This window comes from Mauremys mutica, chromosome 1 (assembly GCF_020497125.1).
Source record: "Mauremys mutica isolate MM-2020 ecotype Southern chromosome 1, ASM2049712v1, whole genome shotgun sequence".
NCBI lineage: Eukaryota > Metazoa > Chordata > Testudines > Geoemydidae > Mauremys > Mauremys mutica.
Genome location: NC_059072.1, coordinates 372,495,848 through 372,513,703, shown reverse-complemented (window position 1 = coordinate 372,513,703; position 17,856 = coordinate 372,495,848). Strand labels below are relative to the sequence as shown.

The 17,856-nt window shown below is 45.3% G+C and overlaps 1 protein-coding gene across 1 annotated transcript; it reads right to left on the bottom strand.

Moving 5' to 3' along the window:
• Positions 1-2,613: 2,613 nt before the first annotated feature.
• On the bottom strand, positions 2,614-3,201 carry LOC123363255 (olfactory receptor 52E4-like). The gene has a single exon (XM_045004127.1). It carries the CDS (start codon positions 3,199-3,201, stop codon positions 2,614-2,616), a length of 588 nt encoding a protein of 195 aa, XP_044860062.1.
• Between the last annotated feature and the right edge of the window lie 14,655 nt (positions 3,202-17,856).

Sequence of the window (17,856 nt, the reverse complement as noted above, 5' to 3'; positions counted from 1 at the left end):
TCTGGGTCAATAACCTGCAAGTTGTTTAACTCTTTCTGGCCATGTGTCACACAACCCCTTTTGCAAAGCTTGGGGCTCTTTGGTTTAGCGATCACGTGACTTAAAAAGGAGAAACTGGAAACAGCGTGCGCCCAAGGGGGAGGTCTGGAAAGGGCAGGCTGAAGTAATTGGAAATGTCAATTTGGGCTCAAGGAGAGAGTTTGTGTGTCCCTTGGAAAGTGCTCCCCAGAACGGCAGAGACAAGGAGTCCCTGTTCCAGTGGGTTTTGTCCCATCTCTCTCTCTCTCTCTCTCTCTCTCTCTCTCTCTCTCCTGGTGCATTTAGGTCCAGCTCTCTCTTTTTCATCCCCCCAAACACGTGGCTCCCTCTCTCTGTCACTTCTAAGTCTCTGGCCATTACCAACTAGAATCCTGCAGCTGTGATAACCTACAGTCTAGACTACTTGCTTGCCAATATATCTTTCTTATCAGTTTCTTATTTTCTTATGGATTTTATTATTTGTTTTATTAATAAGTTTACAGATTAATATTACAGTATATTTGACCTGTAACACAATGGACCTGAAGGCCACATTGTGTATGTTGAGCTAAAGCAGGGAGCAAATATGAAAAGGTTTGGGGAAAAGTGCAGAGAGAACCTCTGTTGAAGTTGTGGAGGAGTTGGAATAGGGGCTGCAACCTTGCACATTGTAGATAGGCGTGTGCCAGGGTCTGCCTCATGCCACAAAATGAGCAGGCATCTGGAATGGGGGCGAACTGTGCCACGTACATGCCTGTGCTCATGGATCCATGAAGGAGCCACCAACCGATATCCCTGCTGGGCCGTGGGACCGGTGTGGAGTACTTTCTGGCCCACCAGGGTTCCTCACCCTCCAAAGGTGGTTCTATGACGCACCACTTTGTATCAGGTTAACTGAAGAAGTGAAGCGCGTGGAGCATGAACATGTAAAGTTGTTCCCTTGGTGGAATCGGAAATGAACCGACTGCAGGGTGTGAATCCAGCTAAGGCTATGAAAGGGAGGGGGCCAGGAGGACTCATGGGACAGGAGCCCAATCAAGAATTCCAGAGGCACTGGGATGAGGGGTGGGTGGTGAGCAACCTATTTTAGGACCCATTCAAGGAAAACCAGAGCAGTGGACAATAAGGTGGCACCACCACCTGGAGTATAAGCAGGGGAGTTTGAAGGGTGAAGAGTCCAAGGTGAGCCCTGAGATGAAAAAGGCCATGACGGCCACTAAATGGTGGGCCGAGAACTGGGCTGCCCATATACTGGAGGAATGGTCCTTGGCAAGATGGAAATAAAATACATACATACAGTCCAACCAGGAGTAGCGCAACTGATCGACCTCCACCTGGACACAGGTAAAGGTGGAATTCTCATCTGGGTGTCAAGTCATGCAAGACGTCCACCAGGGAGTGATGATTGACGATCTCTCTGAGGATGCCTGCAGCTGCCTGGCTGCTCTCAATCCCTGAGTGATTCTGGTCCTCAGAGATGGTATTAAAATCCCCACCCAGGCCCAGGCACTAGTAAGGATCCAAAGAGCTGAGGAAGGCAAATGCCTGTTCATAGAAACACACCCACTCTGGGTCTGCATTCGGGGGGTGACATTGAACAGAGTCAACGTCGGCCCCTCCACACAGGCCTGGAGGTGCAGCAGGCAACTTAGTATGACCTCTTCAACTCCCAGCATCTCAGGCTCTAGGTCAGGGGAAAAGAGGGCGGCCATCTCAACGCTGAGGTGTCTACAGTATACCCGGACCCCAACTGCAGCCGCCAACTAGTCTCAGCGGCTGGATCCATGTGAGTTTCCTCCAGGTAAACCACAAAGTACCCTACTTCACAAAGGAAGGAGAGCATCTGGGAATGCTGGAGACCCACACTAGAGCCTCTGGTGTTCAATGTTGAAAAGATGGTTGGCTTCATTCTGAGGGCTGAGGTGGATCCTCGTGGGCAGGGAATCGCCAGCCGGCCTTACAACAATCGCTGACCAACCTGAAAGCCTTGTCACAGAATTTGCAGGCTCACTGGTAGACCAGGATGTCCTACCTCCTAGTTTCCTCCACTCCTCCAAAACAGCCCTTTCTGCTCTAACACACTATACCCCACTCGCCTCCCAGAGCTGAGATACATCCCAGGATTCTTTATGAGATCTCTCTCTCTCTCCACAGAGTTAGTAACAATTTAAGAATAAACATTGAAATTTTAACACTAGCCAGCCCCCCCTTAAGTGTCTTCCCATAAGATGTGAAAACATATTGGTTTTAAGATGACTGGGTTGCAGCTGTCAAGGGGAAGGGAAGACAGGAGGAAGTGACAGGGGCAGGGCCTTGGGGAGAAGACACACAGCAGGGTTGAGACTTCACAAAGGACATGGGGCAAGATTGCAATTTCAGAGATCCAGCTATGAGCAATTAGAAAGGTCACAACCCAGTGTAATGTACACATACTGATTCCCCAATTTATCACATTGACACAGCACAGTCAGAAAAGGAAAGGGTTTAATCTCTTTTACTGTCCAGTAAGTGATTCAGGGAAGAGGCCCCAGCATCATACACCAGCCAGCTCTGCACAGAGCTCAATCTGAGAGCCAGAGCACAAGGAGAAAACATTTAGGTCTCTTTATAAGCAAAGAGCTGGATCAGCCTGCCCCGGATCTGTTTGGTCCTCACCCCGTAAATGATGGGGTGCAGCATGGGGGGCACCAGCTGGTACACACTGGTAATAAGAATGAGGAAATGAAATGGCACATTCTGGCCAAACCGTTGAATGAGAGAGGAGGCTAAATCTGGGATGTACAAAGCTGAGATGGCACAAAGATGAGAGATGCAGGTACGAAAAGTATTGAGCCGGGCATCCTTTGTGGGGAGGCGGAAGATGGCCCGGAGGATCTGAGTATAGGACACAGCAATAAAAAACACATCCATTCCGATCACAAAGAGAAGATCAAACAGGCCATAGTAACTACTCATGCTGATGTCAGCACAGGCCAAGTTCACCACAGCCATATGCCCACAGTAGGAGTGGGGGATGATCTTAGTTCTGCAATATGGCCACCGCCTCGCCAGGAAGGGAAAGGGTAATGCAAGTATGCCTCTGCACAGCACCACGGCCAGGCCCATCTTGGCCGCAATATAATTTGTCAGGGTCATGGAATGTCTCAGGGGATGGCAGATGGCCATGTAGCGATCCAGAGCCATGGCCACGAGGATTCCTGACTCCATCCCTGAGAAGGAGTGAACAAAGTACATCTGGGTGAGGCAGGCACTGAAACTTATCTCCCTGGAATTGAACAAGAACATGCTCAGCATTTTGGGCAGGGTGGCTGTGGACAGGACCAGGTCGGTGACAGCCAGCATGCAGAGGAACTAGAACACGGGCCCATGGAGGCTCGGCTCCTTCTTCACGATGAACAAGATGGTGAAGTTTCCAAACACAGCTATGGTGTACATAGCACAGCAGGGAATGGAGATCCAGATATGGGCTGCCTCTAGGCCAGGAATGCCCAGCAGGATGAAACTGGAGGGATTGGTGAAGTTGGTTGTGTTCGAATCTGACATGGAGTAGGGGAGATGGTGTCCAACTGTGACGCATTTTTGACGTGTTTTCTGCATGTGCCCTATGTTCCCCTGACTTTCTGTGTGTTCCCAGGATCTCGGGTGATAGTCACAGTAGAAATGACTGCATGGAGAGACAACGTTAATATGAGACACTGCATGCAGTAGTGGAGGCTGTTCTCATGGGAGAAGCAGATTGATCACTCTTCACACACTGAAAAATTCAATTTTCATTATTCGGAAAAAATAAGTATAAACAATGACCCTACTAAATACAATTCCATATTTTGTGGTGCTCCCTGAGTTAATAATTCCTACACTTTGTAGTGGGGGAAACTTAAGAGGCTCCAGTAGGAAACACAAGTGTGGATATTGGTTATCTATCATTGTTCCTTAATGCAATGAAAGCCAGGTTAGGGAGTCTACACTGAAGGGAGGTCCCCATTCATCCAGTTGCTCAAACTCAGAGGGGGGGGGGAAACAAAAAACTTTTGCTAAGACGTGTGATGAGAGAAACATCCCAACTAGAACATACCTCAGGGAAAAGACAAGGGTTCCATTGATAGCAGCTCAAGAGAAACACCTGCTTATTTGCAGCAGTGAACAAAACAAAACAAGATATGGGATAGAGAATAATGTATTTGAGATATTAGAAACAGATAGCTGGGTTTGTGATAACTGGGAGAACCGTACTGTGATTTGCCTGCCTGGCACAAAGGACCTCTCGAGGCATTTGGAAAGACTTAAATGTGGTGCTGGGGAGGAGCCAGTAGGTACCAATGACATAGGGAAGGGTAGGAGAGACATCCTGGAGGCCAAAATTATGCTGCTAGGAAAGAGATTGAAGTCCAGGACATCTATGGTGGCATTCTCAGTAATGCTTCCAGTTCCACGCGCAGGGCCAGGTAGGCAGGCAGAGCCTCAATGCATGGATGTGACAATAGTGTAAGAGGAGGGTTTGGGGCCACAGGAAGGATGGGCTCCACCTAACCAAAGTAGATCCAGGCTGCTGGCACTTAACATTAAAAATGTTGCAGAGCAGTTTTTAAACTAAGAGATGGGGGAAAGCCGACTGCTGCAGAGAAGCACATGGATCAGACAGTGACTTCTCTTACAGGAGAGTCTATTGATAGAGATTCTCTAGTTTTTAGTCAGGAGGAGAGGATGGAGGAGGATGAACTATGGGCCAGATCAGAAGAGAAACATTCACATAAAAAAGAATCTGACACTTCAGAAAAGGACAGACAAATAAACAGTGACAAGTTTTTCAAGTGCTTGTAAACAAATGCTAGAAGTCTAAATAATAAGATGGGTGAACTAGAGTGGCTTGTGATAAAGGAGGATATTGATATAATAGACATCACAGAAAGCTGGCGGACTGAGAGCAATAAATGGGACACAATCTTTCTGAGGTTCAAAATATATCGGAAGGACAAAACAGGTTGGAGAAGGGTGGGAGGGGGCAGTGGCACTATATGTGAAAGACAATATAGAATCAAATAAAGTAAAAATCTTAAATGAATCCACTAGGAACCTATTATTGACCAGCTGACCAGGAAAGTGATAGGGATGATGAAATGCTAAGAGAGATAGGGGGGATTTTAATTTTTCCCATATTGACTGGGTACATGTCACCTCAGGACGAAATGCAGAGAAAAAATTTCTTGATACTTTAAATGACTCCTTCTTTGAGCAGCTGGTATGGGAACCCACAAGGAGAGAGGCAACTCTGCATTTATTCCTGAGGATCTAGTCCAAGAGGTAACTATAACAGGATCTCTTGGAAATAGAGACCATAATATAACAACATTTAACGTTCCCTTGGTGGAAAGAACATCTCAACAGCCCAACACTGTGGCATTTAATTTCAGAAAGGGGAACTGTGCAAAAATGAAGAGTCTAGTTAAACAGAAATTATAAAGTATAGTGACTAGAGTGAGATCCCTGCAAGCTGCATGGACACTTTTCAAAGACACCATAATAGAGGCCCAACTTAAATGAATACCCCAATTTAAAAAAATCAGTAAAAAAAACTAAAAAAGAGCCACCATGACTTAACAACCATGTGAAAGAAGCAGGGAGAATTGAAAAGGCATCTTTTAAAAAGTGGAAGTTAAATCCTAGTGAAGTAAATAGAAAGGAGCATAAACACTGTCAAATTAAGTGCAAAAATGTAATTAGAAACACCAGCAAGGAGTTTGAAGAACAGTCAGCCAAAAACTCAAAAGGTAATAACAAAATAACAAAAGATATCCTGGCATTAGTAAAAGTTCAGAGAAGGGCAACTAAAATGATTAGAGGTTTGGAATGGGTCCCATATGAGGAAAGATTAAAGAGGCTAGGACTTTTCAGCTTGGAAACGAGGAGACTAAGGGGGGATATGATAGAGGTATATAAAATCATGAGTGATGTGGAGAAAGTGAATAAGGAAAAGTTATTTACTTGTTCCCATAATATAAGAAGTAGGGGCCATCAAACAAAATTAACAGGCAGCAGGTTTAAAACAAATAAAAGGAAGTTCTTCTTCACGCAGCCCAGTCAACTTGTGGAACTCCTTACCTGAGGAGGTTGTGAAGGCTAGGACTATAACAGGATTTAAAAGAGAACTAGATAAATTCATGGAGGTTAAGTCCTTTAATGGGTATTAGCCAGGATGGGTAAGGAATGGTGTTCCTAGCCTCTGTTTGTCAGAGGATGGAGATGGATGGCAGGAGAGAGAGATTACTTGATCATTACCTGTTAGGTTCCCTCCCTCAGGGGCACCAAATATTGGCCACTGTCGGAAGACAGATATTGGGCTAGATGGACCTTTGGTCTGACCCAGTACGGCCGTTCTTATGTTCCTATGGAACCCCCCTGGAATTACACAGATTTATATTAGAAACTGTGCACACAGTGTGTCGGCTTTTGGTGTTGGATGCTGCTACAGATGCTGGGTTCACAGAGGTGCAGATCAAGGATACCTGAGGGGGATTCCTACGGAGGACACTTCCGTCTCAGAATTCACAGGTACCCATCTCTCACTGAGGAGCTCACCTGATTGACAAACTCTGTCCAGCATAGGTGTGGTGGGATAGAGAGTAAGTCTGTGGTACTTTCTACTCTGCACAATCATGAAGCATCCCACGGCCCTTGCCATAAGTGATGAGTTTGGTAGAATATCACTGACCAAAATTTCACTGATTTCTGTGCATCGCTGCTCATCCCACCTGATGGACTCTAGCCCCAAGGTGGTGCATTTCAGTGGCACAATGAATCCTTCAGGATGTAAGGTGTTAATAGGTGTGCAATAAAAGGCCAAATTCTCAGACCACGGCCCATACTTTTCTCAGGCCCCAGTGAGGCAAAACTCCCCTTAGAGCAAGAACTGGGTAGAGATGTCAGGAGTCAACCATGTGTTAATGAACAGATACTCACACCCCCTCCTCTTGCATATCTGTCTATGATATGTACGCTGCATGAAGAAGAACTTCCTTTTATTTGTTTTAAACCTGCTGCCTATTAATTTCATTTGGTGACCCCTAGTTCTTGTATTATGGGAATCAGTAAATAACTTTTCCTTATCTACTTTCTTAACCTCTAGAGAAGAAGGAAGGGTCTGAATGTAAACAGGCTGTAGAGAAGCATGTCTCCACTGTGTGCTAATTATCCAGCTTTAGCAGTAAACAGTAGTTAAGGAACCTTCCCAAAGGGAGATGAGAACTCTGGGGCTCTGTGCTGAGTCAGAGAGGAACTGGCTGTTCTGTACATTTGTGTGTATGTATTTAAAAATTATAGTTGATGAGAAAGAAAATTAGGGATAATGCCTAACTCTCCTGAGGATCTGATATCCTGTAAATTGTCAGGATAGATGGGTAGATAGTAGACCGAGAGATCTGGAGAAAGTTGACCAAGAGGAGACACAAGCAATTACAACAAACAAAGGGGGCTGTCGCTAAGGGATCAGAGATCAGTACTTCTCATACGTAACTATCATCATTCTAAAAAGTGAGTTCTAGCCTACGAAAGCTTCTGCCCAAATACATTTGTTAGTCTCTAAGGTTCCACAAGGACTTCTCATTTTTGCTGATACAGGCAACCACTCTGAAACCTATCATCATACTCTGTTGCATCTTTAATTGATGGATCTTCAAAACACTTAGCAAAGGAAAGTCACTATGAAACATCCCCATTTCACTGATTGGTAAACTGAGGCATGGGGAGACATGACTTGCCCAAGTTCACAGCGACACTGACTGACAGAACCCAAGTGTCCTGACTTCCCTTCCATAATCACGGTCTCTCTGTCAATAAGTGACTGCATGATAACAGGGAAATGGACCCACGGTCTTGCAGGGCCTTTTCACTGCGAGGGAAGGGAGGAATTCCCTGGGGTGAAACCTAGAACTGGGGACAGCGGAGCCCTCTGACATACCAATCTGAGCCCTCTTACACTGTGTGGCTGTGAAAAGCTGCAATCCTCTCAGGTCTTGCACTTACACAGACATACACAGACAGGGACACACCCAGCTGCAGGTACATGAAAGCTTTCACTAGCCAGCCATGAACTAACAATAGAGAGGTTCCATCCAGCTCCCCGCCATCTCCTCAGCCTAGGACCCAAGAGCTGTACCGTCTTGCCCTGGCCAAAAGCCTGATCAATATCAGTTTATTTCCCAGTCTGCCCCTCCCTCAATGTGGAGAGGACAATACATCAGCCTGAGCAGATTCCCTTTTACGTTTCAAACAGCATCCGGTACTAAGGAAAACAATATAAACCAGATTTATTAATTACAGAAAGATCGATTGTTTACGTGATTTGAAGTAATAGTATAGAGAGCAAAGTTGAAATCTGGGAAATAAACAAAGCCACAATCTAAGTTCTATACACTAGACAGGCTTTGAATCAAACAGTGTGTCACACTGATGGTACAAACAATCCACCAATCTTCCATACACAGGCTAGAAATCCCTTCAGCCTGGGACCACAGCCCCAGTCCAGTCCCAGTTTCTAACGTCTTTGGTGTTGAGTTGTGGGGGCAGTGAGGCCAAGTGATGATGTTGCTTCCACAGTTTACACCTTGTGCCATGTAGAGGGAGCTTCATTATTCCAAGCAAAAGCCCCCAGCACAGTTACTGGAAAAGAACAGACACAAGATGGAGTCCAGCGTCACATCATAATCATATCAACAAGGTAAATATGGGGGTTCCAGGGTGTTGCTTTGGGGCACAGAATGTCACATCTCCCCCCTTAGTTTACTGCAGGGGGGTGTGACGGGTTGGATCACAGAACCCCCCTTGGGAGCTGCCACCTGATGTGCCAAGACTACCTCTGCCCCTGCCTTCCCTGTCAGCTCGGGACTCCAGCACCCTGTCTTGCTGAGCCAGACACGCCCGCCTGCTCCAACACAGACCCAGGGTCTGAATTACTCACCCTAAAGCTTCAGACTTAACTGAAAGCAGCTCACAGAAGTGTTCCTGTCTTTAACACTGAGATGCCCAACTCCCAATGGGGTCTAAACCCAAATAAATCCATTTTAAGCTGTATAAAGCTTATACATGGTAAACTAATAAATTGTTCGCCCTTTATAACACTGATAGAGAGAAATGCACAGCTGTTTGCCTCCTCCCCCAAGGTATACAGACTCTTGGTTAATTAATAGGTTATTAAATACAGAAAGTAGGATTTAAGTGGTTCCAAATATTAACAGGCAGAACAAAGTGAATTACCAAGCAAAATAAAATAAAACACACACGTCTATGTCTAAGAGAGTAAGAAATTGAATCCAGATAAGATGTTCACCAGTTCCAGAATCCTCCCTTTTACAGACTAATCTGCTTTTAGTCTGGGTCCAGCAATCACTCCCACCCCTTGTAGTCACTGTCCTTTGTTCCAGGTTCTTTCAGGTATCCTTGGGGATGGAGAGGCTCTCTCTTGAGCCAGCTGAAGACCAAATGGAGGGGTCTCCATAGCTCTCTCGTGGGCAGTCTCTTCTGCCTCCATAGCTGTCTTGTGGGCGGCTTCCTCTCTGGTTGGTTCTGCCTCCACAGCAATTAATTTCTAGTTGTCTTAATTCCATCTGTCTTTTATGCTCGTTTTCTTTCTCTTGTGCTTCCCGGCTGGCCAGCTCCACTTTATTAGCTGCTTTACTGGGAGTCATTTTCCTGCTTTCTTGCGCTGGGCCTTGCCCCCTCTGCAGGGGATTCTTAGTTAACCTGGGACTTTCACAGCGCCCAGAGTTCAGCCTTTCTGGGCAATTTGCAACCTGTGCAGTTCCAGCTTGTTAAGATCTCCACTCTTACTTATTTTGCTTCCTTTTCCGTCCCTTCTTCCCTTACCCAAAATAAACCAACAGAAAATAACAAACCAGTAACCACTTTGTCTGTTATCCGGCCACCACACATAAAACTCACTTAAAATCACTATCAGTATCTCAAAGTTCATTGTTTGCTTAAGTGTATCTTGATGGGGCACTTACCGATAATAGAATTTTCTCAGGAACCCGACCAACTGCTTCACTACAGCCTACTTAGAATCAAACAAGTAGGCAGCCAATATTCATAATTTTGAATACAAGAATGATACATGCAAACAAATAGGATTAATAGATTCAGCAGATCATGGCCTTTACAGAGAAACATTACATGGAATATGTAGCATAAAACCCATTCTAGTTATGTTATATATATATTTCTTCAAACAACACACAGTCAACCTGTGAAGCTCTTTGACAGATGATGATGTGAAGGCCAAGACTATTACAGCTTTCAAAAAGAACTAGAAGAATTCATGTATGATAGGTCCATCAATGACTATTAGCCAAGATGGGCAGGGATGATGTTCCTAGCCTCTGTTTGCTACAAGCTGGGAAAGGCTAATGGGGAATGGATCATTTGAGAATTATCTGTTCTGTTCATTCCCTCTGAAGCAACTGACATTGGCCACTGTTGCAAGACAGGATACTGGGCTAGATGGACCTTCGGTCTTAGACAACACGACCGTTCTTAAGTTCACTGAAGAAGGAAATGGTATGAAGATGTTGTGTTGTGTTTTCCTGAATCTGGGTATCTCTTCTGCTGTCTAAAGTAGACGAATTGTTTTAGCAACCTGTGAATAGGGTTCCAGGGGGCCCCATTCTGAGACTGCTCTATTAGGGCAAACTGCAAAGAATGGGGCAGACAATCCTCCAAACGGGGGCTTATTCTATAACTTGGATTGCCCAAGGCAAGAGCAAAACAGCTTTCACAATGCATTACTGCTTACACAGAAACCAAAACACAGGTCCCTTAAAGCCACCCAGCCTTGGGCTTCTACCCACACAGCCAAGACAAGTATGATGATGATTATTGAAAATCTTGTTCATCATATAATAAAGCTCTACCAATAAGAACATAAGAACATAAGAATGGCCATACCGGGTCAGACCAAAGGTCCATCTAGCCCAGTATCTGTCTACCGACAGTGGCCAATGCCAGGTGCCCCAGAGGGAGTGAACCTAACAGGCAATGATCAAGTTATCTCTCTCCTGCCATCCATCTCCATCCTCTGATGAAAAGAGGCTAGGGACACCATTCTTACCCATCCTAGCTAATAGCCATTTATGGACTTAGCCACCATGAATTTATCCAGTCCCCTTTTAAACATTGTTATAGTCCTAGCCTTCACAACCTCCTCAGGTAAGGAGTTCCACAAGTTGACTGTGCGCTGCATGAAGAAGAACTTCCTTTTAGTTGTTTTAAACCTGCTGCCTATTAATTTCATTTGGTGACCCCTAGTTCTTGTATTATGGGAATAAGTAAATAACTTTTCCTTATCCACTTTCTCAACATCACTCATGATTTTAATACCAAAGGATTGTACACAGCACCTCCCAGGGGAATAAATATTTCAGATATTACTCAAATAATCACTTACAGCCAATTCTTATTAACAAAACTAAGATTTATTAAAGAAGAGAGAGTATTGGTTAAAAGATAATTAGACACAGAGACATAATTAGAGTTTTTCAGTCAGTTTCATAGTGGAGATGACTGGCCTCAGAGTTCAACAGAGTTCTTTCCCAATTAGTCAAGAGATTATAGTCCAGTGTTAAAATATTCTCTCCAGGGTATAACTGGAGACCAGAGTCTTGTGACTCAAGCTTCCCCTGATGATGCTTAAGCAGAGCTGAGATAAAAAGGATCAGGTTCGAAGGGCCCTTTATACCTTTTGTGGGCAGCACAACAGTCCTTGGGTGAACAACAGGCTTTTGAAGTAACCTTCTATTTCCTAAACATCACTGGTAATTAACTACCTGGATTAACATAAGGTTATTATCCATGAAGTAGTTTATAGAGAGTTCACAAGAAACTTTAAAGAGACATAATGAAAATGAGATTATTGCACCCAAGTTACATCTAATAATATTTCCTTTTCATATCAGAATTAATGGAATAAAGCTCTAGACAGGGATCGTTTGGTTACACTGCTAACCTCTAACAATCTGTCAGTAAACAGAGACTACTAGAGTCACTAACTTCTTCCAGTTCTTTAAAAATAAAAGTCTACATTTCAAATCTCTTAAAATAATAAATGGAGATATACCTATCTCCTAGAACTGGAAGGGACCTTGAAAGGTCATTGAGTTCAGTCCCCTGCCTTCACTAACAGGACCAATTTTTGTCCCAGATCCCTAAGTGGCCCCCTCCAGGATTGGACTCATAATCCTGGGTTTAACAAAATGTGACCTTGTTTCCACTATTTTAGGATCCCTTTTTTTAAATTTTTAGATCATTCAAGATATCCTAGTTAAGCCACTGTGGTCTCTTGCCATACATCCTATCTTTCCTACACAGTGGGATAGTTTGCTCTTGTGCCCTTACTAATGTCTCTCTGAAAAACTGCCAGCTATCTTCTATAGTTTTTTCCCTTAGACTTGCTTCCCGTGGGATCTTACCTACTAACTCCCTGAGTTTGCTAAAATCTGCCTTCTTTTAATCCATTGTCTTTATTTTGCTGTTCTTCCTCCTACCATTCCTTTGAATCATAAACTCTATCATTTCATGATCACTTTCCCGCAAGTTGCCTTCCACTTTCAAATTCTCAACCAGTTCCTCCTTATATGTCAAAATCAAGTCTAGAACAGCCTCTCTCCATGTAGGGTTCTCCAGCTTCTAGAACAAAAAATTCCCTCCAATACATTCCAAGAATTTACTGGATAGTCTGTGCCCTGGTGTAGACAGCATGAGATGAATTCTTCCATCGACCTAGCTACCACCTCTCGATTTTATATACTTTATGAAAAAAAACGCTTTCCCTTCATTTTTTAATACTTTACAACACAGGAATTGACATAAAACTTTTCTAGGATTTCTCTTTTTGTTAACATACTTATCTATGGGGTGAGGACCAAACAGATCCGTGACAGTGTCGGAGAAAAACTCAGTTCTCGCTTTTTGTTTGGGTGCAGCAAAATCAAATACTTTTTTATTTCTCCAGTAATTACAATGGAGGGAGAGAGTGCCATAGGACACAGGGTCGCCCCAGTCCTGGACAGGTCTCTCAACTGGTAAACAATTTCAGCAAGCCTTTATACCTTTGTTACAGACAATTTCTAGCAATAATACAGACGGTAAAAAGCAACAAATACATTTTGTTTATACATAAGCCTTTCTGCAATCTTATTTGTCTCATTCCTAAGAAAAGCAAGCCTGCATATTTGGTTAGACTGTTGCAAGGTCGAAATAACTTTGTAGACAGTTCTTGTCCTCTCGCCTCGCACTATCCTTGCTTCTACAAGTCTCACGTCATTAGGGTTACAGTATGGCCTGACTCTTGCTAACTGACTAACATGCATTAAAATCCCCTTCAAATCCTTATTAATTCTTTCCCTGCTTCCACAACACGCTGCTCCGGCTCTTTACTCATAAAGAGATCTAAATGTTTCCTCCTTGTGCTCTGGCTTTCTGATTGAGCTCTGTGCAGAGCTGGCTGGTGCATGGTGCTGGGTTCTCTTCCTTGAATCACTTACTGGACAGACAGAGAGACATTAAACCCTTCCCTGTCCTGACTGTGCTGTGTCAATGTGATGAACTGGGGAGTCAGTCTATTCACACTACAGTGGGTTCCAATCTTTCTAATTCCTGGAAACTCGGTCCCTGAAACTGCAATCTTGCCCCATCTCTTCTGTTTATTCTTACTTTGTTACTAACTCTGTGGAGAGAGAGACTCCGTCATGACTCATAGATTCATAGATTCTAGGGCTGGAAGGGACCTTGAGAGATCATCGAGTCCAGTCCCCTGCCCTCCTGGCAGGACCAAATACTGTCGAGGCCATCCCTGATAGACATTTATATAACCTACTCTTAAATAGCTCCAGAGATGGAGATTCCACAACCTCCCTTGGCAGTTTATTCCAGTGTTTAACCACCCAGACAGTTAGGAACTGATTCCTAGGATCTATCTCAGCTCTGGGAAGGGAATGGGGTATAGTGTGTTACAGCAGGAGGCAGAAACATCTGGGGTCTAACTAAGAAGATCAGAATGGCCATTCCGGGTAACACCAATGGTCCATGTAGCCCAGTGTCCTGTCTTCTGACAGTGCCCAGTGCCAGGTGCTTCAGAGGGATTGAACAGAACATGGCAATCAGCCTGTGATTCCTATGGAGAAGCTGGGCAGAAGGGAGCAGAAGCCCTGAGCCCAGACTGCCTCAGCTTCATCTGGCAGGAGTTCAAGCCTCCAGGCCCAGTAGGAGCTGTGGGGGGAGGTGAAGAGCCCAGGCTGCCCCTGATGGAGCCGCAGAAGAAGCCCTCAGTTCAGGCTCCCCTGAGCCCTAGCTGCAGACACAGAGCAGAGGCAGGAGCTGTGGGGGGAGGGGCGGGAGAAGTCCTACTCACTTTTGTCCTCTCCATCTTCCATACTGCTGCCACTGAGGGTTTTTCTCATTTCCCCTGTCCTTGGGTGAACCTCAGGGAGTGGGTTTTTTTGTCTCCCCTACCTGACCCTTTAGGGGCTGCTCTCTTTCATCCACTTCCCTTTCGCTTTCTGGAGACAGAGATGGGTTGCATGGCACCACCGGTACAGTCGCCGCAAGGGTGGTCTTCTCCCTCTTTGCTCATCTCCGTGGGCCACAGAGTTGTAAGAAGGGCCCAGCCAGAGAGTGATCATAGGTCCACGACACCATCCCCCACTGAGCTGCTGGATGAGCATGACCGCATTCTGGTGGACACCTGTGATTTCAAGGGTAAGATGAAGCCTCCTCTCCAGTGTTGGAGATACTTCCATCTTGTTCTCTTGGCCATGAGGGCTGTTTTGGAGGAGTGGAAGGGAACTGGGAGGTAGGACATCCTGATCTCCCAGTGGGCTCACAACTTCTGTGACAAGCCTTTCAGGTTCATCAGCGACTGTTGCAAGGCTGGATGGGGATTCCAGGCTCACGAGGATCCTCTCCGACCCTCAGAATGAAGCCAACCATCTTTTCAACATTGAACACCAGATGCTCTAGGGTAGATCTCAACAGTTGCCAGGTGCTCTCTGTGCTTGTAGGGTACTCTGTGGTTTGCCTGCAGGAAACCCATATGGATCCAGCCACCGAGACTAGTTGGTGGCTGAAGTCGGGGGTGGGCCTGGGTGGGGTTTTAAATTACTTCTTTGAATACCAGAATCGCTCAGGGATTGAGGGCAGCCAGGCTGCTGAAGTAATCACTCAAGGAATCAATCCTGAACCACTTAAAGGAGGGGAAAGTGATCAGGAACAGTCAGCATGGATTCACCAAGGGCAAGTCATGCCTGACTAACCTAATTGCCTTCTATGATGAGATAACCGGCTCTGTGGATGAGGGGAAAGCAGTGGATGTGCTATTTCTGGACTTTAGCAAAGCTTTTGATACAGTCTCCCACAGTATTCTTGCCAGCAAGTTAAAGAAGTATGGGCTGGATGAATGGACGGTAAAGTGGATAGAAAACTGGCTAGATGGTCGGGCTCAACGGGTAGTGATCAATGGTTTCATGTCTAGTTGGCAGCCGGTATCAAGTGGAGTGCCCCAAGGGTTGGTGCTGGGGCCAGTTTTATTCAATATCTTCATTAACGATCTGGAGGATGGTGTGGACTGCACCCTTAGCAAGTTTGCAGATGACACTAAGCTGGGAGGAGTGGTTGATACGCTGGAGGGTAGGGATAGGATACAAAGGGACCTAGACAAATTAGAGGATTGGGCCAAAAGAAATATGATGAGGTTCAACAAGGACAAGTGCAGAGTCCTGCACTTAGGACGGCAGAATCCCATGCACTGCTACAGACTAGGGACCGAATGGCTGGGCAGCAGTTCTGCAGAGAAGGACATAGGGGTTACGGTGGATGAAAAGCTGAATATGAGTCAACAGTGTGCCCTTGTTGCCAAGAAGGCTAATGGCATTTTGGGTTGTATAAGTAGGGGCATTTCCAGCAGATCGAGGGATGTGATCATTCCCCTCTACTCAGCACTGGTGAGGCCTCATTTGGAGTACTGTGTCCAGTTTTGGGCCCCACACTACAATAAGGATGTGAATAAATTGGAGAGAGTCCAACGGAGGGCAACAAAAATGATTAGGGGACTGGAGCACATGACTTATGAGGAGAGGCTGAGGGAACTGGGATTGTTTAGTCTGCAGAAGAGAAGAATGAGGGGGGATTTGATAGCTGCTTTCAACTACCTGAAAGGGGGTTCCAAAGAGGATGGATCTAGACTGTTCTCAGTGGTAGAAGATGACAGAACAAGGAGTAATGGTCTCAAGTTGCAGAGGGGGAGGTTTAGGTTGGACATTAGGAAAAACTTTTTCACTAGTAGGGTGGTGAAGAACTGGAATGGGTTACCTAGGGAGGTAATGGAATCTCCTTCCTTAGAGGTTTTTAAGGCCAGGCTTGACAAAGCCCTGGCTGGGATGATTTAGTTGGGTTTGGTCCTGCTTTGAGCTGGGGGTTGGACTAGATGACCTCCTGAGTTCCCTTCCAACCCTGAGATTCTATGATTCTATGATTCTATGTTATTGGTAAATATCACGATCTAAAGTTAGTTGCTAACGATAAATCTAATGACAAAAAAAATTTAATACTGATGGTAAACCTATGAAATGGTGAAACAGACATGATTTTGGGGGAAAGCTTTTGGCCATACTAGAAGTAATCAAGAAGACACTGTACATGGCTATTGCTTCCCAGAGAACACCTGTTCACAGGCTTGAAGCTTGTCACAGGAGGGAAATGAAATATACCTGGTCTGCTGTCTGGAGGGGGAAACTGAGGCACAACACCTCATGGCGTTGATGATCCATGTACTGAGGGAGGGGCAGACTGGGAAATAAACTGACACTGGTCAGGGCAAGATGGTACAGCTCTTGGGTCCTAGGCTGGGGAGCCGGGGGGAGCTGGCTGGAGCCTCTGCATTGTTAGTTCATGGCTAGCTAGTGAAAGCTTTCATGTACCTGCAGTTGGGTGTGTCCCTGTCTGTGTATAGCTGTGTAAGTGCAAGACCTGAGAGGATTGTAGCTTGTCACAGCCACACAGTGTGAGAGGGGGCCCAGATTGGCATGTCAGAGGGCTCAGCAATCCTCAGGGAATTCCTTCCTCTGCCCCAGTGAACAGGCCCTGCAAGACTCGGAGTCCATTTCCCTGTTGTATTGCGGTCACTTGCTGACAGAGAGACCGTGGGTATGGAAGGGAAGTCAGGACACTTGGGTTCTGTCAGGCAGTGTCTATGTGACCTTGGACATGTCATGTCTTCCCGTGCCTCAGTTTACAGATCGGTGAAATGGGGAATGTTCATAGTGATTTTCTGTGCTAGGTGTTTTGAAGATACACCAATGAAAGGTGCTACACAGTATAATGATAGTTACTGATGAGAAGTACTGATCTGTGATCCCTTAGCGACAGCCCCATGTGTTTGCTCTAAGTGCTTGTGTCTCTTCTTAGTCAAGTTTCTCCAGGTCTCTCTGTCTACTATCTACCCATCTGTCCTGAGAATTAGGCATTATCCCTAATTTTCTTTCTCATCAACTATAATTTTTAAATACAGACACACAAACATACAGAGCAGCCAACTCCTCTCTGACTCAGCACAAAACCCACGAGTTTTCATCTCCCTTTGGGAAGGTTCCTTAATTGCTGTTTACTCCTAAAGCTGGATAATTAGCATGGAAGTGGAGAGTTGCTTGTCTACAGCCTGTTTACTCAGATCCTCCCTTCTCCTCTAGAGGCTGAGCGAACCCCACTGGGATTACACAGAGCTATATTATAAACTCTGCACTCCGTTTGTCAGCTCTCGGCGTGGGATGCTGCTGCAAATGCTGGTTTAAGAGAGTTGTG